This window comes from Bombina bombina, chromosome 7 (genome assembly GCF_027579735.1).
Source record: "Bombina bombina isolate aBomBom1 chromosome 7, aBomBom1.pri, whole genome shotgun sequence".
Lineage (NCBI taxonomy): Eukaryota > Metazoa > Chordata > Amphibia > Anura > Bombinatoridae > Bombina > Bombina bombina.
In genome coordinates, this window is record NC_069505.1 from 283,184,846 (window position 1) to 283,212,241 (window position 27,396).

Genomic DNA, 27,396 nt, shown 5'->3' on the forward strand with positions numbered 1-27,396 from the left:
ATCCACCTTTACCTGCCATCATTTCCAGGATGGATGTACAGGATCACTACTTGGATCAATTTGCACTTGCCCTGCAAACCCTGCTGACTCGCACTGCACATTTGGACCAAAGTGTCCTGCAAGTTGTGGCTGCTCCTGTTTCCGCTGCTGCACCTATGCCTACCAGTAGCATGTCCGGTTCTGCACCTCTACCTCAGCGATATGGAGGCGATCCTATTCAGTGCAGAGGGTTTTTGAACCAGGTGGGCATTTACTTTAAGATGTTACCTCAGGCGTTTCCCTCTGACAGAGCTAAGGTGGGATTTCTCATCTCGTTACTCTCTGATACAGCTCTTGCCTGGGCTAATCCCTTGTGGGAGACTAATAAACCTGTGATTTCAAATTACCCTGAATTTGTGGCCTCCTTTCAAAGGGTATTTGATGTTCCAGCTCGCTCCTCCTCTGCTGCTAAACGACTCATGTCCATTCAGCAAGGTACAAGATCTGTTGCTCAGTATGCTATTGAGTTCCGTACGCTTGCCGCAGAGGTAGGTTGTAACAATGAAGCCCTTGTTGCCACCTTCTTTCATGGGCTCTCTGATGTGATTAAAGATGAAGTTGCTGCCAGAGATTTACTTGAGGATCTCGAGGCATTGGTGTCTTTTTTGATCCTAATTGACATCAGACTAAGTGAGAGGCCTTCTTTCAAGGAGCGCTTACGGAAGCCTCCTGTTCCGTTGTCTCCTACGTGTTCGTTCCCACCCATGCCTCCCTTTCCTCCCATGCCTCCTGGTCCTGAGTCACCAGGTACTGCTGAACCAATGCAGTTGGGATTCACGCGTCTCTCTGCGGAGGAGAGGGCCTTTAGGAGGAGGGAGGAGCTCTGCCTCTTTTGTGGGTTACAGGGCCACCTTTTGAAGTCTTGTCCTACACGACTAGGAAACGCTCACAACTAAGGTCCTGTCGGGGGCAGACCTTGGGTGGTTTATCCTCGTCCCCGGAACTGCTTAAGGAGAAACCTTTGGTCACGGTTGTCCTTTCCTGGGTGGACTCCTCCATAGTCACTCAGGCTCTTGTTGACTCCGGTGCTGCGGCTATTTCATTGACAGTGCTTTTGTATCAAAGCACTCCATTCCTGTTTTGCCTCGGTCTGTTTCGCTTGCTATTGAGGATATTGATGGCAGGCCCCTTCAGCCCGCACTCGTTACACACGAAACTGCTCCGTTGTCCATGGCTGTTGGGGTTCTCCATTTTGAAACCCTCCAGTTCCAGGTGATAAACTCTCCGCGTTTTCCGGTTGTTCTGGGTTATCCCTGGCTCCAAAAGCACAATCCCAGTCTCGACTGGCGCAGGTCCGAAATGTTGTCGTGGTCCCCACAATGTATTTCCACTTGTCTTCTGAAACCAGTTAAAGTCTTGTGCACTTCTTCGGGATCTCAATTGCCAGAGGAGTACCGAGAGGTCCTAGAGGTGTTTGACAAGGTGCGTGCTGGTACGTTGCCTCCTCACCGGTCTTACGATTGTGCCATATACCTGCAACCCGGAGCCATTCCTCCTCGGGGCCGGGTGTACCCTCTGTCTGTTGCAGAGAATTGTGCTATGGAGGAGTATGTTGCCGATGCTCTGTCGCTGGGGATCATCCGCAAATCCTGCTCTCCTGCAGGGGCTGGCTTCTTCTTTGTGAAGAAAAAGGGTGGCGAGTTAAGACCATGTATCGATTATAGGGGTCTTAATCGTCTTACCATTAAGAATGCTTACCCTATTCCGCTTATTACGGAACTGTTTGACCGCCTCAAGGGAGCTAAGGTCTTTATTAAACTTGATTTGAGAGGAGCGTACAATCTTGTTAGGATTAAGGAGGGCCACGTATGGAAAACAGCATTTAACACCAGGAGCGGGCATTATGAGTATCTTGTAATGCCCTTTGGCCTATGTAATGCTCCTGCTGTTTTTCAGGAATTTATTAATGATGTCCTACGAGATATGTTGCAACAGTGTGTTGCGGTGTACTTAGACGACATCCTCATACACTCACCCACACTTGAGGCTCATCGTTCTGATGTTACACAGGTTCTTCAGAGACTACGTGAGAACGGCCTGTTTTGTAAACTCGAGAAATGTGAGTTCCATCAGACTCAAGTAACTTTCCTAGGTTATGTTATCTCCGTTGCAGGGTTCTCCATGGATCCTGACAAGTTATCTGCAGTTCTGCAGTGGCCTCGCCCAGTTGGTCTTCGGTCTATTCAACGTTTTTTGGGGTTTGCCAATTACTATAGAAAGTTTATTAAACCTTTCTTCCTTGGTCAAACCTATCACAGACATGACCCGTAAAGAGAATGATCCACTCCATTTGTCACCTACTGCCATTAAGGCCTTTGATAGTCTTAAGACTGCCTTTGCTGCCGCTCCAGTTCTGGCTCATCCTAACCCTGTCCTGTCTTTCATTCTTGAGGTTGATGCATCTGAGACTGGAGTAGGTGCCCTCTTGTCTCAATGTCCTACGCCTGACGGTTCCTTGCATCCATGTGGTTTCTTCTCTAAGAAATTGTCTCCAGCGGAGTGCAATTATGAAATTGGCGACAGGGAATTACTGGCCATAATTTTGGCACTCAAGGAATGGAGGCATCTTCTCGAGGGTACTAGTGTGCCAGTGCTCATTCTTACTGACCACAAGAATTTAACTTATCTTTCTGAAGCAAAACGTTTGTCGCACCAACAGGCCAGATGGGCGCTATTTTTGTCTCAATTTAATTGAGGCGCAAGTTACGGCGCTGAAACGCGTAGAAAACCTGACATTGAGTGTGGAAAGATTGGCTCCAGTACAAGAAACACTCCCCCCACGATCCGGTTGCCTGATAGGTCCTCCGTGTACAACGTCAACGTCACACGCACATCAGGGTAGGAAGTAGCTGCGGAGGAAATTCAAACAGCGGCAAAGCCGCTTGGAGAACTCGACCTATTTACAAAAGCACTCTTCCCAGAACCCAAGGTAATACAAAGAAAACAAACACGGAGGTAAGGAATATCAGAGGTCCGGTTAGGGGGAGAATAAACTGTAAACCTACATCAGCACAGTACTACATTTGGATTTTAACTGTTTCAGAATTAGTTGTGGCCACAACTTAAGAAAATCACAAGGATTACAAATCCGAACTTTCAGCAATTTTATACATATGCTCTAAACAGATTCACTGTATGGTACAACCATATAATACTACTGAAACGATTTTATATTGTTTTTTATATTATATTGTTTTTTATCTTAGTAAATGTCTTTTTAAATTTATCACGATTTGTTTGTTTATTCATTTAGAAGTATTATTTGTGTATTAATTCATTTAGAGGTACAGTGATAATACACGGTGGATACACTAATACACATCTTGAAGAAATAGAAGAGTTTTTATAAAATTGTCCTTGAGGAATTTTGAGAGTCAGCTTTTTGTTTGTTTATTTATTCACATATTTTTGGAGAGACACTATTTAACACCAGAACCACGCAGGGAAACTTTTTTCAACAAACCGACACATTGTTTATTGCATCTGAGTCGATACACTTCCAACACGATTCAAGGAAATTATATTTGTGAAATTTTGGTAAATCCATACACATTCTATCACAGTTTATACACACTTTAATCACAGTTTATACTCACAGCTCTTTCAGAGCGCTCCCCACCCCTATTTGCACAGCTTGCTTCAATTTTTGCCCGGGAGGTCTTCCGTTTTCATGGTTTACCCAAGGAGATAGTGTCGGACCGGGGTAGCCAGTTTGTCTCCAGATTTTGGCATTCCTTTTGTGCTCAAATGGGGATCCAGCTTTCCTTCTCCTCGGCATATCACCCTCAATCCAATGGGGCTGCAGGACGGTCTAATCAAGCTCTGTAAAAGTTCCTCCGTTGCTATGTCTCAGATCACCACAATAATTGGTCTGAACTGTTACCTTGGGCAGAGTTTGCTCGTAATAGTGCTATTAATGCTTCCTCCAAGTTATCCCCGTTCATGGCGAATTATGGGTTTCAACCATCCTTGTTGCACAATTCATTCATGTCTCAGGGTATTCCGACTTTGGAGGAGCATCTCTGGCAACTCTGTTCCACGTGGGTGCAGATTCAGGATTGCCTTCATCGTTCTATGCAGCGCCAAAAGTTCCAGGCTGCTCGTAGACGTCTGCCCGCACCTTCCTACCAGGTTAGTGAGAGAGTTTGGCTGTCCTCCCGCAACTTGAACCTTCGTGTGCCTTCCAATAAATTGGCTCCCCGTTATGTTGGTCCTTTTCAAATACTCCGACGGGTTAATCCTGTGGCCTACGCTCTTGACCTTCCTCCTGCTATGCGCATCTCCAATGTTTTTCATGTCTCCCTCTTGAAACCATTGGTTTGTAATCGGATTACCACTGTGTTGCCTCGTCCCCGTCCTATCTTTGTTGACAACCATGAGGAGTATGAGGTCAGCAGCATTATTGACTCTTGTATGTCCAGGGGCCGTGTACAGTATTTGGTTCACTGGAGGGGCTACGGTCCGGAGGAGCGTTCTTGGGTTCCCTCCTCTGATGTTCATGCTCCCGCCCTCCTCCGTGCCTTCCATGCCCGTTTCCCCAATAAGCCTTTTGTCCTCCCGCGGGGGAGGGGTCGTTGAGGGGAGGGTACTGTCAGGGTTTTTTCCCTGTTGTTTGCCATGTGCTGCTGGCAGCCATTTTACTTAACGCTCTTGCTGACTTGGTGCATTGTGGGGGATGCTGCTCATTTCCTGCACTTCCTTTTATGGCCAGACTGCTGTGCATCATCCGTGTGAGACAGGATGCAGTCTCAGAATTGTGATGTCATCACTTATTATTTAAAGGGCTTCTGTTCAGTATGCTTTGCCTTTACGTTGTCTGAGACCTGTTTGTGAGAGTTCCTGTGTATTACCTGGCTGCCTGACGTCCTTCCTGGTTCCTGACTCTGCTGTTTTCCTTGTTCCTGATTCCAGCTCGTCTGACTATTCGCTTTGGCTCCTGACTCGGCTCGTCTGACTACCAGCTCTGGTTTTGACTCCTGGCTTGTTATTTGACTTGTGGACTTTTTATTATTTTTTGCTATTAATAAAGGTGTGATTATTTTTGCACTTCTTGTCTCAGTCTGATTCCTGGCATCCTGACACTCTCCCCCCTCTCTCTATCTCCCCCTCTCTCTCTCCCTCCTCTCTCCCCTCTCTCTCTCTCTCTCTCTCTCCTATCTCTCTCTCTCTCCTCCCCTCTCTCTCCCCCTTTCCCATCTCTTTTGTTCTCTCCCCCTCTTTCTATATCTCCCCCCTCTCTATCTCCCTCCCCTCGCATGTGCGACCACACCGGCACCGCCCCTTCACGCCCCTTTCACGCCCCTGCTCACGCCGGCCACGCCCACTTCTGCCCGCACCACAGAGGGACTCTAAGGCCAGTTGTGTTTTTCCTTGTGCTGTCTCTACTGCGCATGACAGCTTCGGACAAACACACTTGGTCTTTTATATTATAGGATACTTTTAAGTGTTAGCAAAATGTCTCCTATGCCTCAACACAGTACAAATATGGAGCAGAAAGAAGTAATATGATCATATCTGGCAGTCAAACAGTGCATGAAATATACCAAAAATGGGCCCAGATCAATACCTTGAGTACTAAAAATAAACATATAGGACTGGATTACAAACGTTTTCGCAAGGGTTTTCATGATCGTTTTGGGCTCCTTTTTTATTGCTCTACAACTGTACTTATTAATATACACTACAAACACATGCTGCATAATGGTTTTGTCAGGTTTACTGTTGTCTTGTTATTTTTTTTCCTGCACATACAGGAGTGTGTCCTCTCTGGAATCATGTCAGTGAATGGGAAAAAAGTTTTGCACATAGATCGCAATGACTATTATGGGGGCGAGAGCGCTTCCATTACCCCTCTGGAAGAGGTGAGCTCTCTGTCCGCAATATACACAGTTCTGCTTGTATTGTTGCCCTGTCTTGTATTATTATTTCTTGTGTATCTGCAGCTCTATCAACGGTTTAATATTATTGGACCTCCAGAACCAATGGGGAGAGGCAGAGAATGGAACGTAGATCTCATACCCAAGTTCCTAATGGCCAATGGTAAGGGAAATTCAGGGGCGGAGTAACTTGTAGATCATCCACTTACCTGTCTGAACAATAACATTCTTATAGAGGCCTATTCAGTCAAACAGAACATAAGTGCAGATATTTCTAACTGTATGTGCTTGAATGGACACATTTCTCCCCATGTTATGATTAGACCCTTTCCCTTATTTTACTATGCCTTTAAGTGTTAAACACATAGTCAAAGCTGCACTTTTGGAACACCCCTATTGTGCTGCAGATAAGGATATGGCTATTGATTGCAGTATACACATGCATGCCTGTTTTTTAATAGTTCACCGGCTGCATCCTCATCAGATGCAACACAGGAGCAAACCATTGGCTACATATTGTATCTCCTTGTATGGGATTAAAATAAAATACTCTAATAAAGTACTTTATTTTTTATCTTACATTGACTGAACTGATATATAGTCACTAGGTTTCTATGTTCTTTGGACAACATCTCATAAAATAATGTCTTGTCTCCTTATGACCCTGCTAGGACAGCTGGTGAAGATTCTTCTGTACACAGAAGTAACACAATATATCGATTTTAAAGTAGTAGATGGGAGTTATGTCTACAAAGCTGGGAAAATTCACAAGGTCCCCTGTACAGAGGAAGAAGCTCTGGCATCAGGTGAGCAGATCTTACCAATGTAATGTAATAAATACTGGTGCACAGCTGCAATTGGCAGCCTTCTGAAAGTTGCGTGAAATCTCTATCACTCATGTCTCTTTATGTGTTTTGCCTGCTGGTGAATTGGAGACCTAAAGTAAGATGTTAATACTAATATTTCAACTAGTAATGATCACACAAAAATAAAGGTAATATTTCTGTGCTCTACCTGTGATGTAGCCCTAAATGTTTTAAACAATATTAAAACTCGCTTTATTAATGATTTGCAAACCTATGCACATTGTGCTAAACTGCTTGAAATCTGTTATGTCCCTGATTGTGGTCAATTAAGGCTAGCAGTAATTAATTGTTAATTACTCTGAGCAATCACTGTCTAGTCTGTAGCTGGTTTAGTTCATTTGCAGCATTTGGAAGAAAACTGAGGTTACAGAGTTTGTTTGTTTTTGGCACAAAACAAAACAAGAGATGTTTAGAATAAAGCTGCCAGTATGAGCCTAGATCACTGGTTTTCAAACCTGTCCTCAGGCCTCAACAACAGGCCAGGTTTCCAGGATTATCTTGGATGAGAGCAGGTAAAATAGCTGATTATTTTACCTTTGCTCCAGTTTAGATATCCTCAAAATCTGGTCTGTTAGGGAGGCCTGGGGACAGGTTCGAAAACCAGTGGCCTAGATCAATACCTTGGGTTGTCTACTAAAATACACCTGTATATATATATATATATATATATATTTTATTTTAAAAAGGCTCTATTTCTTTTTAAATGGAGTGATAGCAAAAATGCCAAAACTTCTATGGTATTTAGAGCAAGTTTTTCTCTGGAATTCCGGTTAGCGAAGGGGATAGCCACCACTTAAATTTAATTATTTCACGTTTGATGTTATTTAGCTTTAATGCCCTATAATAAATAGCTTGCTTATGCTTATAAAGCTACACAGACTCATAGAAGAATGTTCTGAGATTTTGGCTTGACATAGCTTCTCCCCTGACATAACGGACCTTCCTCTGTTGTACTATGTATTATGTGAGTCTGATATCGCTCAAAGTAAAATTCTATCCTCCAGTAATTTCTTTTTTTTTTTGTAGACCTGATGGGAATCTTTGAAAAGAGACGTTTCCGAAAATTCCTTCTGTTTGTGGTGAACTTCAGAGAGCATGACGCTAAAACCCACCACGATGTCAACCCCAAGAAGATGACCATGCGGGAGGTGTACAGGAAGTTTGATCTAGGTCCAGAGGTCATGTCATTTACTGGACATGCTTTGGCCTTGTATCGAACTGATGAGTAAGTGAGAACAACATTTAGCACTGAAAGCAGAAGGGATAATGTGTAATTATAAAATATGTAATATGTGTTAATATTGTTATTGCTGTATCTACCCTTTACCAGCATCATGTGAATGCATATTTAAATACTTATTCCTTGTGTATTAATCATCAGCAGCAGACTCCAGTTCAGAATGTCAGTTCAAAGAATTAAAAAAAAAACTGTATGAAAGTAAATTTGATTCCTACACATAGAAAAAAGCAAATATTAGTTTAAATGAGAAATTTAGAAATAAGAGAACAAAAAATACCAAATAACAAATGCCCTTATAACTTGTTACTCTCCTATGCACATACAGCAGAATACAGGAGTTTATAATATAGTTTAAAGGGAAACTAAACCCAAATGTTTTCTTTCGTGATTCAGATAGAGAAGCAATTTTTAACAGCTTTCTAATTTACTCTGATTATCAATTTTTCTTCATCTCTTGCTATCTTTATTTAAAAAGCAGCAATGTAATGCTTAAAGGGACAGTATACACTCATTTTCATATAACTGCATGTAATAGACACTACTATAAAGAATAAGATGCACAGATACTGATATAAAAATCCAGTATAAAACCGTTTAAAAACTTACTTAGAAGCTCTCAGTTTAGCTCTGTTGAAAAGGCAGTTGGAAAGCCCACTGCAAGTGGGAAATAAGACACTCCCCTCTCCCCTTCTTTTGCATATGAAAAGACCCTTTACACAAACAGGAGCAAGCTGGAGAGGTATCCGACGGTATTCTCATAAAACTTTGGGGCTTGGTTAGGAGTCTGAAAATCAGAGCAATGTTATTTAAAAATAAGCAAAACTATACATTTAAAAAAAAACAAAAAAAACTTTATGGGCTATATAAATAGATCATCTACAAAACATTAATGCAAAGAAAAAATGAGTGTATAATGTCCCTTTAAGAGCCAGACCATTTTTTGTTCAAAACCTGGGTTACGCTGTTGCTTGCGCCAATAAGCAAGCGCTATCCAGGGTGCTGAACCTAAAATGGCTGTTTTTTTAAATAAAGATAGCCAGAGAAGAAAGAAAAATTGATAAAAGGAGTAAATCATGCAAGAAAAAAGTTGGGTTTAGTATCCCTTTAAGTTAATTAGCATCTTTATTTATTACTGTAAAACAGATTTACTGCATAACAAAGCTAAAATCTATTTATGTAGTCTGCTTTTATCAGTTTATTTACCTGTTGCATGTTCTGTTTAAATCATTGAAGTTTTATTTTGAATTCCAGATCTTCAGAAATCATATGATTATTTAGCATGAAGAGTAGTTATAGAGTATCTATTTGTAATAAACCTATCTGTGACTCAGTAACACAAGTTTAGCATCTGGTAAAATAGTAACAATCTGACTATTTGCTGCAGCTACTTGGACCTACCTTGTTTGGAGACTATAAACCGGATTAAGCTGTACTGTGAGTCGCTGGCTAAATACAGCAAAAGCCCCTATTTGTACCCCCTGTATGGGCTGGGAGAGCTGCCGCAAGGCTTTGCCAGGTGAGAAACTTCAGTTTGTAACAGAAATTTGAAAACACTTCACCAAATTATTCACTTTTTATCCTTAAAGGTATACGGAACCCAAACAAGAATGGACCACAGACTTTACTGTTTACATTTATTATTTTTAGTTTTTTTTTTGCATTGTATAATTTATCTTTCTGTTATGATGTGCAAAATATGCAAGCACAATATGTTATATGTTACATATGATAATAAAAGCAATTTCTGGGAAAAAAAAGGTATACGGAACCCATTTTTTTTTCTTTAATTCAGACAGAGCGGCAATTTTAAGCAAGTTTCTAATTTACTCCTATTATTATTTTTCTTCGTTTTCTTGTAATCTTTATTTGAAAAAGCATTAATGTAAGCATAGGATCCAGCCGATTTTTGGTTCAACACCCTGGATAGTGCTTGCTGATTGATGGCTACTTGGGCCGGCTTGTAAGCTTACATTCCTGCTTTTTCAAATAAATATACCAAGGGAACAAATAAAAAATTATAATAGGAGTAAATTAGAAAGTTGCTTAAAATTGCTGCTCTATCTGAATCATTAAATATATTTTTTTTTAGTTCAGTGTCCCTTTAATAAATTGCCTCACCGTATTCTTGAGCCTGTTCACTATATCACTATTTCAGTCCCATTATAGTTTATAGCACCAATTGTAAACCTCCCAATTCAGCATTTCTTGGATGTTTGCAGCTGTTTAAGTTTTTAGATGTTATTATTTTTGCACATGCTCAGTTGACATGTTAAGCTATAATTAAAGGGATATGAAACCCCAAAAAAATTATTTCATAATTCAGGGAGAGTGTACTAGTAAACTAGAAAGCTTTTCCTTGGTCTAGTAGCATTTTCAACCACTGATTTGTAATATATATATATATATATATATATATATATATATATATATATACAGTATGTATATGTGTGTGTACATATATATATATATATATATATATATATATACTGGGGTGTATATATATATATAGATATATATAATGTCTGGGCACATTAAATTTTTTTGGCCCACCCTACATAAAGTTTCTGCAGACGCCCATGGTTACAGAATTTGTTTTCATCACAGTACAGGGCACCGATACAAAGACTAATTTGCATTGTTCCCACGTTAGGCTCAGCGCCATGTATGGTGGAATCTACATGCTGAACAAGCCGGTGGATGAGATCCTATTGGAAAAGGGACGGGTGATCGGTGTTAGGTCACATGGCGAGGTAGGATGCCTTGTGACTCTATAGGAGCCGTATACAGCTCTGTGATTGGTTACGATCTGACTACTGTGGTATATAATCATAAAAACACTACATTCAGGGAATAATGTGCTGCAGCTTAAGATATAATATGATATAATATGTCATATCATCTTCTTGATTCATTTTCTTGCAGTTTTTGTTATGTCTGTGTTATGACCTGGCACTCTTTTTCCCTGTTTCTTCACTGGTGTCTCAGTTCCTGTTTATTATTGGTTTATTTCTTTGCTTTGAGTCATCTTTTCCTCTGTGTTTGACCCCCACAAATAATCTCTGTTTGTTTCTGAACTTAATTTGTGGATCCTTATTCTCCTGCTTAAAGGGACATTAAACACTTTGAGATGGTAATATAAAATTATTATTGGTATATGTAAAACAAAAGTCTGCAATATACTTTCATTATTAATTTTGTCCCCTTTTCCTGTAATTCCATTCTGAAATTGTGACCTTTTCAGTTCCTGTTAGAAATGGAAGTGCAGAACACTTTTATATTTCACACAGCCATTGGCTGCACACTCTAATTAGCTATTTATAACTGTCCCTAATTGGCCACAGCAGAGAAGGTAACCTAAGTTACAACATAGCAGCTCCCATTGTTTTACAGAGACTAAAACTTTACACTTATTTTGTCAATATTTAAACATCTAATGAAACTTTAAAAAATACATCTACAGGTTATTCTCAGACTAATCTTTTCTTTGAATGCATCATTCTATCTAACATTTATCTAGTGTTGAATGGCCCTTTAAACAGTAAATACATGTTAGACATGATAACTTTAATGGGAATATTTGCCTGAGGATATTATACAGATGTATTTTTTAAAATTATATTAGTTGTTTAAATATTGAGGATTTCTTCAAATGTTTTATCTTCTACAAAGTAATGGGTGCAGCCATATTGTAACAAAGGTTTTTACAATTTATATCTGTCTCTAATTGTCCTCAGCAGGAAAGATACATTTCAGTCAATAAAAGAGTGTTCATACGAGGCAGTGTGGATTGCGTATGACTATCTAACAGGGTTTCCACACAGCATTGTTTGCACATTCTCTTTTTTGGCCGCTTTTATGCTTGTCCTTAATTGTCATCAGCAGAAGAGATAGATAAGGAAGAAACCCTAGGTTACAACATGGTGACCGTTACTTTATAGAAATTCAGTTGAATTTGGGTAAATTACAGGAAAATGGGGCAAAATAAGTAGTGAACTATACTATACTATGGGGGCCATTTATCAAGCTCCGAATGGAGCTTGAAGGGCTGTGTTTCACAAGTTATGGAGCAGCGGTCTAAAGACCGCTGCTCCATAACCCTATCCACCTGCTCTGAGCAGGTGGACAAAAATCGCCACAATACAACCGATCGAGTACGATCGGGTTGATTGACACCCCCCTGCTGGCGGTTGATTGGCCGCGAGTCTGCAGGGGGCGGCGTTGCAACAGCAGCTATTGTGAGTGTCTGGCCTTGTCTTACTGCTGTTTTGAAAGTGTGAACTGGTTTAAAGGGACCTGAAACTCATTGAGATTGTAAAATACAATGTTTAATTATACATAGTGACACACTATAATATATGTACATACTTAATTTGCTCACTTTTCTCCAACATTGGTGTGTCCGGTCCACGGCGTCATCCATAACTTGTGGGAATATTCTCTTCCCCAACAGGAAATGGCAAAGAGCACAGCAAAAGCTGTCCATATAGTCCCTCCTAGGCTCCGCCCACCCCAGTCATTCTCTTTGCCGCTGAACAAGCAGCATCTCCACGGAGATGGTGAAGAGTATGTGGTGTTTAGTTGTAGTTTTTTATTCTACTATCAAGAGTTTGTTATTTTAAAATAGTGCTGGTATGTACTATTTACTCTGAAACAGAAAAAGATGAGTTCTGTTTGTGAGAGGAGTATGATTTTAGCAGCAGTAACTAAAATCGTTTGCTGTTCCCACATAGGACTGTTGAGATGAGATAACTTCAGTTGGGGGAAACAGTTGGCAGACTTTTCTGCTTAAGGTATGACTAGCCATATTTCTAACAAGACTGTGTAATGCTGGAAGGCTGTAATTTTCCCCTCATGGGGACCGGTAAGCCATTTTCTTAGTCTCAAACAGAATAAAGGGCTTAATATGGGCTATAAAACTGGTAGACACTTTTATAGGCTAGATCGATTGCTTTATTTGGGCATTTTATACAGTTTGATGTTGAAATTCACACTTTATAACTTTGGGGAACGTTTTTTTACGTCAGGCACTGGTTTAGACACCTTCCCAGTCAGGAAGGGCCTTCTCTGTAGTAGGCAGAGCCTCATTTTCGCACCATTACTGCGCAGTTACTTTTGAGAGCAGTACATGCAGCTGCATGTGTGTGGGTCTGGAAGTAGTTGAAAAGGTTCCTAGAAGGCTTCATTTGGTATCGTATACCCCCCTGGGTTTGGTAAAGTCGCAGCAAAGGCTGGAGCTGGCTGGGACTGTAGAGGGGTTAAAACTGTAAACGGCTCTGGTTTCCTCATTTTAAGGGGTAAAGGTCTGAAATTTGGGGTGCAATGCTTTGAATGCTTTAAGACACTGTGGTGAAAATTTGGTTAAAATTGAACAATTCCTTCATAGTTTTTCACATATTCAGTAAAAAGTGTGCCCTGTTTAAAATTTAAAGAGACAGTAACGGTTTTGTTTTAAAACGGTTTTTGTACTTTATTGACAAGTTTAAGCCTGTTTAACATGTTTTGGCCTTCAGATAGACTATGTTCTGTATGTATGGAAGCCAATGTGTCTCCCCCTTCAAATATGTGTGATAATTGTGCCATAGCGTCCAAACAAAGTAAGGACAGTACTGCCACAGATAGTAAAGTTGCCCAAGATGATTCATCAGATGAAGGGAGTAGACATAGTTCTACATCATCTCCTTCTGTGTTTACACCAGTTTTGCCCACGCAGGAGACCCCTAGTACTTCTAGCGCGCCAATGCTTGTTACTATGCAACAATTGACGGCAGTAATGGATAACTCCATAGCAAATATTTTATCCAAAATGCCTGCATTTCAGAGAAAGCGCGATTGCTCTGTTTTAAACACTGTAGAGCAGGAGGGCGCTGATGATAATTGCTCTGTCATACCCTCACACCAATCTGAAGTGGCCATGAGGGAGGTTTTGTCAGATGGGGAAATTTCTGATTCAGGTAGAATTTCTCAACAGGCAGAACCTGATGTTGTGACATTTAAATTTAAATTAGAGCATCTCTGCGCACTGCTTAAGGAGGTGCTATCTACTCTGGATGATTGTGACAACCTGGTCATTCCAGAAAAATTGTGCAAGATGGACAAGTTCCTAGAGGTTCCGGTGCACCCCGACGCTTTTCCAATACCCAAGCGGGTGGCGGACATAGTGAATAAGGAGTGGGAGAAGCCCGGCATACCCTTTGTACCCCCTCCTATATTTATTTCCTATGGTCGACCCCAGAAAGGACTTATGGCAGACAGTCCCTAAGGTCGAGGGGGCAGTTTCTACACTAGCCAAGCGCACTACTATTCCTATCGAGGATAATTGTGCTTTCAAAGATCCTATGGATAAAAAATTGGAGGGTTTGCTTAAAAAGATTTTTGTACAGCAAGGTTACCTCCTGCAACCTATTTCGTGCATTATTCCTGTCACTACGGCAGCGTGGTTCTGGTTCGAGGAACTAGAAAAGTTGCTCAGTAGAGAAACTCCGTATGAGGAGGTTATGGACAGAATTCACGCACTTAAGTTAGCTAATTCCTTTATTTTAGATGCCGCTTTGCAGTTAGCTAGATTAGCCGCGAAAAATTCAGGGTTTGCAATTGTGGCGCGCAGAGCACTCTGGCTAAAGTCTTGGTCAGCGGATGTATCTTCCAAGACAAAATTGCTTAATATCCCTTTCAAGGGTAAAACCCTTTTTGGGCCAGAATTGAAAGAGATTATCTCAGACATCACTGGGGGTAAGGGCCATGCCCTCCCACAAGATAGGCCTTTCAAGGCCAAGAATAAGTCTAATTTTCGTTCCTTTCGCAATTTCAGGAACGGACCGGCCTCCAACTCTGCAGCCTCTAGACAAGAGGGTAATGCTTCGCAAACCAAACCAGCTTGGAAACCGATGCAAGGCTGGAACAAGGGTAAGCAGGCCAAGAAGCCTGCTGCTGCTACCAAAACAGCATGAAGGAGTAGCCCCCGATCCGGGACCGGATCTAGTAGGGGGCAGACTCTCTCTCTTCGCTCAGGCTTGGGCAAGAGATGTTCAGGATCCCTGGGCACTAGAAATAGTTTCTCAGGGTTATCTTCTGGAATTCAAGGAACTACCCCCAAGGGGAAGGTTCCACATGTCTCACTTATCTTCAAACCAAATAAAGAGACAGGCATTCTTACATTGTGTAGAAGACCTGTTAAAAATGGGAGTGATACACCCAGTTCCAACTGTGGAACAAGGACTGGGGTTTTACTCAAATCTGTTTGTAGTTCCCAAAAAAGAGGGAACCTTCAGACCAATTCTGGATTTAAAGATTCTAAACAAATTTCTCAGAGTGCCATCGTTCAAAATGGAAACTATTCGAACGATTTTACCTACAATCCAGGAGGGTCAATCTATGACTACCGTGGATCTAAAGGATGCGTATCTACATATTCCTATCCACAAAGATCATCATCAGTTCCTAAGGTTTGCCTTTCTGGACAAACATTACCAGTTTGTGGCTCTCCCATTCGGGCTAGCCACTGCTCCAAGGATTTTCACAAAGGTACTCGGGTCCCTTCTAGCGGTTCTAAGACCAAGGGGCATTGCAGTGGCACCTTACTTGGACGACATTCTGATACAAGCGTCGTCTCTTTCAAAGGCAAAGGCTCACACAGACATCGTTCTGGCCATTCTCAGATCTCACGGGTGGAAGGTGAACATAGAAAAAAGTTCCCTGTCTCCGTCGACAAGAGTTCCTTTCTTGGGGATAATAATAGATTCTTTAGAAATGAAGATTTTCCTGACAGATGTCAGAAAGTCAAAACTTCTAAACGCTTGTCAAGTTCTTGACTCTGTTCCACGACCTTCCATAGCTCAGTGCATGGAAGTAGTAGGGTTGATGGTTGCAGCAATGGACATAGTTCCTTTTGCGCGAATTCATCTAAGACCATTACAACTGTGCATGCTGAAACAGTGGAATGGGGACTATACAGACTTGTCTCCAGTGATTCAAGTAGATCAGAAGACCAGAGACTCACTCCGTTGGTGGCTAACCCAGGATCACCTGTCCCAGGGAATGAGCTTCCGCAGACCAGAGTGGGTCATCGTCACGACCGACGCCAGTCTAGTGGGCTGGGGCGCGGTCTGGGACTCCCTGAAAGCTCAGGGTCTATGGTCTCGGGAAGAGTCTCTTCTCCCGATAAACATTCTGGAACTGAGAGCGATATTCAATACTCTCAGGGCTTGGCCTCAACTAGCAAAGGCCAGATTCATAAGATTCCAATCAGACAACATGACGACTGTTGCTTACATCAACCATCGGGGGGAACAAGGAGTTCCCTGGCGATGAGAGAAGTGACCAAAATCATAAAATGGGCGGAGGATCACTCCTGCCACCTATCTGCGATCCACATCCCAGGAGTGGAAAACTGGGAGGCGGATTATCTGAGTCGTCAGACATTCCATCCGGGGGAGTGGGAACTCCACCCGGAGATATTTGCCCAGTTGACCCAATTATGGGGCATTCCAGACATGGATCTGATGGCGTCTCGTCAGAACTTCAAGGTTCCTTGCTACGGGTCCAGATCCAGGGATCCCAAGGCGACTCTAGTGGATGCATTAGTAGCGCCTTGGGCCTTCAACCTAGCTTATGCGTTTCCACCGTTTCCTCTCATTCCCAGGCTGGTAGCCAGGATCAAACAGGAGAGGGCCTCGCAGGACTTGGTATGCAGACCTGGTGAATATGTCATCGGCACCACCATGGAAGCTACATTTGAGACAGGATCTTCTAGTACAGGGTCCATTCGAACATCCAAATCTAGTTTCTCTCCAGCTGACGGCTTGGAAATTGAACGCTTGATTTTATCTAAGCGTGGGTTTTCGGATTCTGTGATAGATACTCTGGTACAAGCCAGAAAACCTGTAACTAGAAAGATTTACCATAAAATATGGAAAAGATATATCTGTTGGTGTGAATCCAAGGGATTCTCATGGAGTAAGATTAAAATTCCTAGGATCCTTTCCTTTCTCCAAGAAGGTTTGGATAAGGGATTATCAGCGAGTTCTCTAAAAGGACAGATTTCTGCTTTATCTGTCTTGTTACACAAACGACTGGCAGCTGTGCCAGATGTTCAAGCTTTTGTTCAGGCTTTGGTCAGGATCAAGCCTGTTTACAGACCTTTGACTCCTCCCTGGAGTCTGAATTTAGTTCTTTCAGTTCTTCAAGGGGTTCTGTTTGAACCTCTACATTCCATAGATATCAAGATGTTATCTTGGAAAGTTCTGTTTTTGGTTGCTATTTCTTCTGCTAGAAGAGTTTCTGAGTTATCTGCTCTGCAGTGTAATCCGCCCTATCTGGTGTTCCATTCAGATAAGGTTGTTTTGCGTACTAAACCTGGTTTCCTTCCAAAGGTTGTTTCCAACAAGAATATTAACCAGGAAATAGTTGTGCCTTCTTTGTGTCCGAATCCAGTTTCAAAGAAGGAACGTTTGTTACATAATTTAGATGTAGTACGTGCTTTAAAGTTCTATTTAGAAGCAACAAAGGATTTCAGACAAACGTCTTCTCTGTTTGTCGTTTATTCTGGCAAGAGGAGAGGTCAAAAAGCTACTGCTACCTCTCTTTCCTTTTGGCTGAAAAGCATCATCCTATTGGCTTACGAGACTGCCGGACGGCAGCCTCCCGAACGAATCACAGCTCACTCTTCTAGGGCTGTGGCTTCCACATGGGCCTTCAAGAATGAGGCTTCTGTTGATCAGATATGTAAGGCAGCGACTTGGTCTTCCCTGCACACTTTTGCCAAATTCTACAAATTTGATACTTTTGCTTCTTCGGAGGCTATTTTTGGGAGAAAGGTTTTGCAAGCCGTGGTGCCTTCTGTTTAGGTAACCTGATTGGCTCCCTCCCTTCATCCGTGTCCTAAAGCTTTGGTATTGGTTCCCACAAGTTATGGATGACGCAGTGGACCGGACACACCAATGTTGGAGAAAACAGAATTTATGCTTACCTGATAAATTACTTTCTCCAACGGTGTGTCCGGTCCACGGCCCGCCCTGGTTTTTTAATCAGGTTTGATAAATTTCTTTCTTTAACTACAGTCACCACGGCACCCTATGGTTTCTCCTTTTTTCTCCTGTCCGTCGGTCGAATGACTGGGGTGGGCGGAGCCGTGGACCGGACACACCGTTGGAGAAAGTAATTTATCAGGTAAGCATAAATTCTGTTTTCCTGCAATTTACTTCTTAAAATTGTGAGTTTTCCAGTTCTGAGACTTTAAAGAACACAGCTAGTGGCAAACATTGGTTAGCCAATGACAAGATGCATATATGTTCGGCAACCAATCAGCAGCTAGCTCCCAGCTTCGAGTCTACCTAGGTATGCTTTTCAACAAAGCATACAAAGAGGATGAAGCACATTAGATAATAGAAGTAAATTCCAAAGTTGTTTAAAATTGTATGTTCTATCTGAATCGTGAAAGAGAAAATTTGGGTTTCATGCCCTTTAATAATATGAGGTGCCCAATGTTTTCCTGTTGTAGATAGTGTGGAAGATTTGTGCTCAACTTCCTCTTCATTTGGTTTTTGATAAATATACTTTTTATAACATATGTTTTTGATTGGTACTTTAGATTTTCACCTGCCTATTGATTGAGCAACCCCTATAGCTCACTTTTCTAGTGAGGTTTGTTCCCTATAGCTCACTTTTCTAGTGAGGTTTGTTCCTCCAAATAAAGCAAGTGCCAAGGAATCTAGCCATTGAAATGCAGTTGCAGCCAATATGGTGTTAATGTATTCAGAAAGTTTCCATACGTAACTAGTATAGCAATATATTGAAGGGCTATATAAAACCTTTTTACAAGATGATGTAACACTGTTTGTACTGCTCTCAGTGTATGACGAAGGCTTGCTTGACTATGCTCCTGAAGCTTCCAATGACCTGCAATTATTTCAGATACTATTTTAATTCCATCACTATTCACTTGTGACACTGCCTGGTTCCTCTGTGACGTCCTTATTATGGTACAGGAGTTATGGCCAGTTATTCTTGCCTTATTGATTGCATCACCGACCATGACAGTAAAAATAACCCTTCAACAAGAAAGATGTGAACCTGTGTAAAATGTGACAACACGTATGCTACATTACAGTGATGTTTTTATTGTTCAGTGTAGAGTCTCCACAACCCATGGTCCAGATTTTATTTCACTTCTTTCAGATTGCTCACTGCAAACAGCTAATCTGTGACCCAAGTTATGTTCCTGACCAAGTGAAGAAAACAGGACAGGTGGTGCGGGTCATCTGCATCCTCAGCCATCCAATCAGAAACACCAATGAGTGCACATCCTGCCAAATCATCATCCCCCAGACCCAAGTCAACAGGAAGTCAGGTGGGTGCTACAGAGATGTTTTGTTTATGGAAGCACTGTAGCAAGTTAATAAAACCCTCTTTAATAGGACAATTCATATTGTTATCATCACAGGTGCTATAGCTAATTACACACACACCGACATCAGTGAACAGCTGATTGTGCAGCTCCGAGTGAGCGGTAATTTCAAGCAGCATTAGCCGCATTTGTAGCGGTTTCATTCTGGACACTTTAAACTTTGCCTACGCCGAGTGAGGACTTAGCCTCTATCATACCTCCTGGGAATTGGGACATTTACCACCAGAGAGAACGTGGGACTGATAACAACTATTACTGCCAGTGAGCATTTAACCTTTTGGAGCCTGTACATACCTCATTTTGTTTGAGGGCATTTCTTGTGAGTAGGAACCCTGCAGGGGCTCACTTTGTACATGTTTGTGTGTGTTTTTTTTATAAAATTGATTTGCACTATGTAGGTGCTTTTGTGCGCTTTTCTGTTCTTGTCTTTGCCTCAGATCTTTTTCTTCTATCCGTGGGATAACGGATGCGTTTGTGAATACAGCAGCCAGCACCTACCTAGATCCCTTACCACTGTGTGGGGCCACCATGTGTGTGGGGCCACCATTTATCCTTTTTTATCAAATATACTGATTTTCCATAATATTGGGTTTTTTAAAATTGTATATACAACATATAATTAAAATTGAGTTTGAAATACAATATTATATGCGGTATAATTGTTCATTTACTGTTTTTATGCAAGTTATTTAACTCTTAGAGAGCGCAGTTTTTGGTATTTTATCACTTTTAGTAGTGACATATACCTTAATTTTGTTTCTGATATATATATATATATATATATATATATATATATATATATATATATATATATATAGTCCATAGAAAGGATGTGACAGCACCACAGCAGTTTCTATATATACACTCACCGGCTACTTTATTAGGTACACCTGTTCAGTTGCTTGGTAACACAAATTGATAGTCAGCCAATCACATGGCAGCAACTTAGTGCATTTATGCATCTAGACGTGGTGAAGACGATTTGCTTAAGTTCAAACCGAGCATCACAATGGGGAAGAAAGGGGATTTAAGTGACTTTGAACGTGGCATGGTTGTTGGTGCCAGACGGGCTGGTCTGAGTATTTCAAAAACTGCTGATATACTGGGATTTTTACACACAACCATCTCTAGGGTTTACAGAGAATGGTCAGAAAAAGAGAAAATATCCAGTGAGCGGCAGTTGTGTGGACGAAAATGCCTTGTTGATGTTAGAGGTCAGAGGAGAATGGGCAGACTGGTTTGAGATGATAGGAAGACAACAGTAACTCAAATAACCACTCGTTACAACCAAGGAATGCAGAATACATCTCTGAATGCACAACATATCGAACCTTGAAGCAGATGGGCTACAGCAGCAGAAGACCACACCGGGTGCCATCCCTGTCAGCTTAGAACAGGAAATTGAGGCTACAATCTGCACAGGCTCACCAAAATTGGACAATAGAAGATTGGAAAAACGTTGCCTGATTTGATGAGTCTTGATTTCAGCTGTGACAATCCTTTTTTTTTTTTTTTTTTTTTAAACTGATGCTGAAGCAGAATGTACATGTTTTAAAACAACTCACCTTTAGGAATGAATTGAATATTGGTTGGGAAGGACAACTCCCACAGCTCTACTAGTGGACAATCCACATACCTACATCAGACCCCTGACCCTGCAGCTCTTCTGTCAGCTATGTCCATATCACACAGCAGACCAGACCCCTGACCCTGCAGCCACTCTGTCAGGCATGTCTATATAACACAGCAGATCAGACCCCTGACCCTGCAGTCACTCTGTCAGGCATGTCTATATAACACAGCAGATCAGACCCCTGACCCTGCAGCCCCTCTGTCAGGCATGTCTATATAACACAGCAGATCAGACCCCTGACCCTGCAGTCACTCTGTCAGGCATGTCTATATAACACAGCAGATCAGACCCCTGACCCTGCAGCCCCTCTGTCAGGCAACCATATAACACTGCAGATCATACCCTGGCTCTGCAGCTCCTCTGTCAAGCATGTCCATATCCCACATCAGACCAGACCCCTGACCCTGCAGCCCCTCTGTCAGGCATGTCTATATAACACAGCAGATCAGACCCCTGACCCTGCAGCCACTCTGTCAGGCATGTCTATATAACACAGCAGATCAGACCCCTGACCCTGCAGCCCCTCTGTCAGGCAACCATATAACACTGCAGATCATACCCTGGCTCTGCAGCTCCTCTGTCAAGCATGTCCATATCCCACATCAGACAAGACCCCTGACCCTGCAGCCCCTCTGTCAGGCATGTCCATATAACACATCAGATCAGACCCCTGACCCTGCAGCCCCTCTGTCAGGCATGTCCATATAACACAGCAAATCAGACCCCTTGTTCTGCAGCTCCTCTTTCAGGCATGTCCATATCCCACATCAGACCAGACCACTGGCCCTGCAGCCTGTCAGGCATGTTCACATAACAAATCAGATCAGACCCTTGACCCTGCAGCCCCTCTATTAGGCATGTCCATATCACACATCAGATCAAACCCCTGACTCTGCAGTGCCAGTGAATTACCCCATTCTTGTATCAGATCAGACCGCTGGCCCTGTAGTTCCAATGTCAGGCACATACCCACAGCAGACAATAAATGTATGTGTTATGGAAGAGTGCAATTAATTCTCCTTTGATTAAACTTAGCTCTTTTCCAGGTGAGCATACTTAGGTAGGTTCTGGAGCTTCTAGACTTGAGCACTATATGGCAGTTGTTCTCTAGTCACATGTATGCTTTTCAGCCTACCTCATGGAAAAAAGCCAAGTTTCAAGGAGAATTAAATTAGGATGTTTTTTTTCTTTCTAATTTGCATCTACATGTCCTCCTCAGATATCTACGTGTGCATGGTCTCCTGCGCACACTGTGTAGCGTCAGATGGGAAGTACATAGCGATAATCAGCACAACTGTAGAAACCGAAGATCCAGAGAAAGAAATTCAGCCGGCTTTGCAGCTCCTGGAACCTGTAGACCAAAAGTAAGTTTGTATGAGGTGATGCATGGTGGTCTTAAAGGGATAAAAAATGTTATTAATGGCGCAAGCAGAAGCAGTTAATCTCCCCATCTGATCTTGCCGCTGAACTAAATGTAGTGTGCTCCTGTGCTGGGTAAAGCTGTGGGCTTTATAAGGCCCAGGTCAATGTACTTAATAAAGGTTTCAAACAAAAATAAGACCTTATAATGGGGGAACATTCTTCTAAACATGCCAGAATTTAAGTTGAAATAATAATTTACAATCAGTCCTATCAAATCAGGTTTAGTTTGGTCTGCCTCACGCTACATAATTATTTATGCTAATTAGCATGGCCTGTTTCTTTAGACACCCAGTAGTGTGCAGAAATATTACATGAGTCACTTTATTTTCCTGGTAAAAAAAAAAACTGTGAAAAGTCTGATAACAGATTAGTTTCAGCTTCTGGTCATCTGTCTGTGCAGGGTATTCTGGGAAAAGGTCCTCTGGACAAATACACCATTTTATCCAAATACTGTGTATAATTCTCTGGTGAATATTTCTTAGCAAAAGCACATTTGTTCAGCTGGAAAATTAAAACTAAATCTTTTTCTCTTTGTCTTGTGATTCTTAATCTGTTGCCACCAAAAGAGCTTTTAAAGGCTCGTAGAAGTCAAAATGAAATGTACATTTAAACAAAAAAAAAATCAACCCAGCTTTCCTTCTTGTCATGACAGCATACTGATATATGCTCAGGAGTGTACATTTGTCTTAAACACTGTGTCCTAGATTACAAGTAGAGTGCAAAAATAATAGCACGATTGTGCATTAACACCACTCAACCGCAATCAATAGCGCTTTTATTTCTGCATTCAAATTACAAGTCCAAAGACTTTTTTTTATTGTCTAAGAAATATTCTAGTGCAATGTTTCTCAGAGCCAATCCTCAGGACACCATATAAGCCAGATTTTCATTATACTTGAACGAAAGCACAGGTGAAATAACCAGCTGATGGGTGAAATCTGATTAGTAACCATGGTTACTGACAGCTGATTATGTCATCTGTGAAATAGTTCATGGGGGAGAACTGATTAGTAACCATGGTTACTGGCCAGCTGATTATGTCATCTGTGAAATAGTCAGCTGATGGGTGAGCGTTGATTAGTAACCATGGTTACTGACCAGCTGATTATTTCAACTGTGAAATAGCTGATGGGTGAGAGCTGATTAGTAACAATGGTTACTGGCCAGATGATGATTTCACCTGTGAAATAGTCAACTGATGGGTAAGAGCTGATTAGTAACCATGGTTACTGACCAGCTGATTATTTCATCTGTGAAATAGTCAGTTCATAGGAGAGAGCTGATTAGTAACCATGGTTACTGGCCAGCTGATTATGTAATCTGTGAAATAGTCAGCTGATGGGTGAGTTAACATAGTAACATAATAGATGAGGTTGAATAAAGACCGAAGTCCATCAAGTTCAACCTATACAAATCTAAAATATATACAAAAAGCTCCAGTTAAGCTTAAATAATCCCACTAAAAGGTGACCCATTTAAAACTAGCAATCATATCCATGAATTTTGTTTATAGACAGAAATGTATCCAAATAATTTTTAAATGTATCTAGGGTATTGGCATTCACTACCTCCTTTGGTAATGAGTTCCACACTTTTATTGCTCTTACAGTGAAAAAATGTTTCCGTTTCAGGAGATTAAATCTCCTTTCCTCCAACCTTAAATTGTGACCTCTGGTCACAAACAATTTTCTTGGAATAAACAGAGCTTCTGCCATCTCTGTATATGGGCCTTGAATATATTTATATAAAGTAATCATGTCACCTCTTAAGCGCCTTTTTTCTAAAGAAAACAGACCCAGTTTGGCTAGCCTCTCCTCATAGGTTAAATTCTCCAATCCCCTTATTAGCTTTGTGGCCCTTCTTTGGACTTTTTCTAGTTCTGCAATATATTTTTTTGTGATTGGTCCCCAGAACTGCACTCCATACTCAAGGTGATGTCTTACCAGGGCTTTATATAGTGACAGAATTATGCTTTCCTCCCTTGAGTCAATGCCTCTTTTAATACATGCTAGTATCCTATTAGCCTTTGAAGCTGCCTCCCTGCATTGTGCACCCATCTTTAGCTTGTTATCTATTACTACCCCCGAATCCTTTTCCTCCTGTGTTTGGCTAAGTCTTGTCCCATTTAAATAATATGTTGCCTGCTTATTTTTACTTCCAAAATGTAGAACCTTGCATTTTCCCGTATTAAATCTCATTTTACATTTACCTGCCCATACTTCTAATTTTTGCAGGTCCCTTTGTAACGAAAGTTCATCCTGCTCTGACCTAATAACCTTACTTAACTTAGTATCATCTGCAAAAATAGAGATGTCGCTATTTAATCCTAGTTCCAAGTCATTTATAAAAATATTAAAAAGAATAGGGCCTAGCACTGATCCCTGGGGTACTCCACTGATTACCTTTGTCCAATATGAGTATGAGCCATTTACTACTACTCGTTGCTCCCTATCTTTTATCCAGTTATTTATCCACAAACTAACATTTTCAGCTATTCCCAGTTTTCTAATTTTGTGCATTAACCTCTCATGTGGCACTGTATCAAACGCCTTTGCAAAATCTAAGTATATCACATCAACTGATTCCCCTTTATCTATATTTTTACTCACTTCCTCATAGAATCTAATTAGATTAGTTTGACATGATCTATTTCTCCTAAAACCATGCTGATTAGAACTCATAATCTTGTTTACACGAATATGCTCATCAATATAATCCCTTATAATCCCTTCAAATATCTTCCCCACTATTGATGTCAGACTAACTGGTCTATAGCTTCCTGGATCATCCCTACTTCCCTTTTTGAAGAGTGGCACCACATCAGCTTTACGCCAATCCTTGGGTACCATGCCTGAGGATAATGAGTCTTGAAAAATTAAGAGTAGAGGTTTGTCTATAACCGTGCTAAATTCCCTTAATACCCTTGGGTGTATTCCATCTGGGCCTGGAGTTTTATTTACCTTAATATTATCCAATTTATTCCTGATATCCTCTATACATAAACCAATTAATGGTATGGGCTGGCATGTTCTATTTTGTTCCAAAGTATCATCCAATGGTTCCTCTCTTGTGTATACTGAAGAAAAAAACTGGTTTAGTATCTCAGCCTTCTCCCTGTCACTGTTAATCATGCTACCCTCCCCGCATTTTAATGTACCTATATTGTCTTTCTTAGATTTTTTGCTATTTATGTACTTAAAGAACCTTTTAGGGTTAGATTTAGAATCCTTTGCAATTAATTTTTCATTTTCAATTTTGGCTAATTTGATTGCTTTTTTGCATGCTTTGTTACATTCCTTATAAATATGGAATTTTGAGTCTGTACTATTTTCTTTGAATAATTTAAATGCCCTACGTTTTTTCCTAATTTCTCTTAACACATTTATATTCAGCCACATTGGCTTGAATATTAGTTGATTAGTAACCATGGTTACTGACCAGCTGATTATTTCATCTGTGAAATAGTCAGCTGATGGGTGAAAGATGATTGCAACTATGGTTACTGGCCAGATGATTATTTCACCTGTGAAATAGTTAGCTGATGGGTGAGAGCTGATTAGTAACCATGGTTACTGGCCAGATGATGATTTCACCTGTGAAATAGTCAGCTGATGGGTAAGAGCTGATTAGTAACCATGGTTACTAACCCGCTTTCACTCATCAGCTGGTTAATTCATCTGTGCTCTAGTTCAGATATCATGAAAAGCTGGCCTCTGTTAAGGGTCCCAAGGACAGGAATTGACATGTCAGATAATGCATGTGCACTAAATCTCTCCTATAATACACTTTTATAGGGACGCACAGTAAAGTTGATGAATGATATCAATGGAGTGCTAAGCCGATAGTGCACAAGTAGTGCAGTTCTGTGCTATACTACGTTTAGTTTGGTCCACATTAGATGTTTTAATTAAAATAACCACTCACTCATAATACCAGATTCTGTTATTCTTTGTGAGAGATCTCTAACACAGCTGTCACATAGCGCAAAACCAAGATAACGTACCCTGCGCTATATACTGTGCTCCACTTGTAATCTAGCACTATACAGTGTAAATTTGCTGTCCCCTCAAAATAACTCAACACACAGCCATTAATGTCTAAACCGTTGGCAACAAAAGTGAGTACACCCCTAAGTGGAAACGTCCAAATTGGGCACAAAGTGTCAATATTTTGTGTGGCCACCATTATTTTCCAGCACTGCATAACCCTCTTGGGCATGGAGTTCACCAGAGCTTCACAGGTTGCTACTGGAGTCCTCTTCCACTCCTCCATGACAACATCACAGAGCTGGTAAATGTTAAGAGACCTTGCGCTCCCTCACCTTCCGCTTGAGGATGCCCCACAGATGCTCAATAGGGTTTAGGTCTGGAGACATGCTTGGCCAGTCCATCACCTTTACCCTCAGCTTCTTTAGCAAGGCAGTGGTCATCTTGGAGGTGTTTTTGGGGTCGTTATCATGTTGGAATACTGCCCTGCGGCCCAGTCTCCAAAAGGAGGGGATCATGCTCTGCTTCAGTATGTCACAGTACATGTTGGCATTCATGGTTCCCTCAATGAACTATAGCTCCCCTGTGCAGGCAGCACTCATGCAGGCCCAGACCACGACACTCCCACCACACTTGGCTTTTTACTCCTCACCTGGTTGCCACCACACAGGCTTGACACCATCTGAACCAAATAAGTTTATCTTGGTCTCATTGGACCACAGGACATGGTTCCAGTAATCCATGTCCTTAGTCTGCTTATCTTCAGCAAACTGTTTGCAGGCTTTCTTGTGCATCATCTTTAGAAGAGGCTTCCTTCTGGGACGACAGCCATGCAGACCAATTTAATGCAGTGTGCGGTATATGGTCTGAGCACTGACAGGCTGACCCCCACACCTTCAACCTCTGCAGCAATGCTGGCAGCTCTTATATGTC

At 41.4% G+C, this 27,396-nt stretch overlaps 1 protein-coding gene across 2 annotated transcripts in view; it reads left to right on the plus strand.

Annotated features, from left to right (window-relative positions):
- Window positions 1-27,396, plus strand: part of LOC128635863 (rab GDP dissociation inhibitor beta-like) — a 41,033-nt gene that overhangs the window by 3,164 nt on the left and 10,473 nt on the right. The window contains exons 2-9 of one of the 2 annotated variants that reach the window (XM_053688970.1): window positions 5,793-5,900; window positions 5,982-6,078; window positions 6,587-6,721; window positions 7,808-8,006; window positions 9,406-9,537; window positions 10,672-10,771; window positions 19,194-19,365; window positions 22,275-22,419. In XM_053688970.1, the coding sequence (XP_053544945.1) occupies window positions 5,793-5,900; window positions 5,982-6,078; window positions 6,587-6,721; window positions 7,808-8,006; window positions 9,406-9,537; window positions 10,672-10,771; window positions 19,194-19,365; window positions 22,275-22,419 (1,088 nt within the window). The remainder of the gene's footprint in view (window positions 1-5,792; window positions 5,901-5,981; window positions 6,079-6,586; window positions 6,722-7,807; window positions 8,007-9,405; window positions 9,538-10,671; window positions 10,772-19,193; window positions 19,366-22,274; window positions 22,420-27,396) is intronic. The other variant, XM_053688971.1, reaches the window with a different exon arrangement.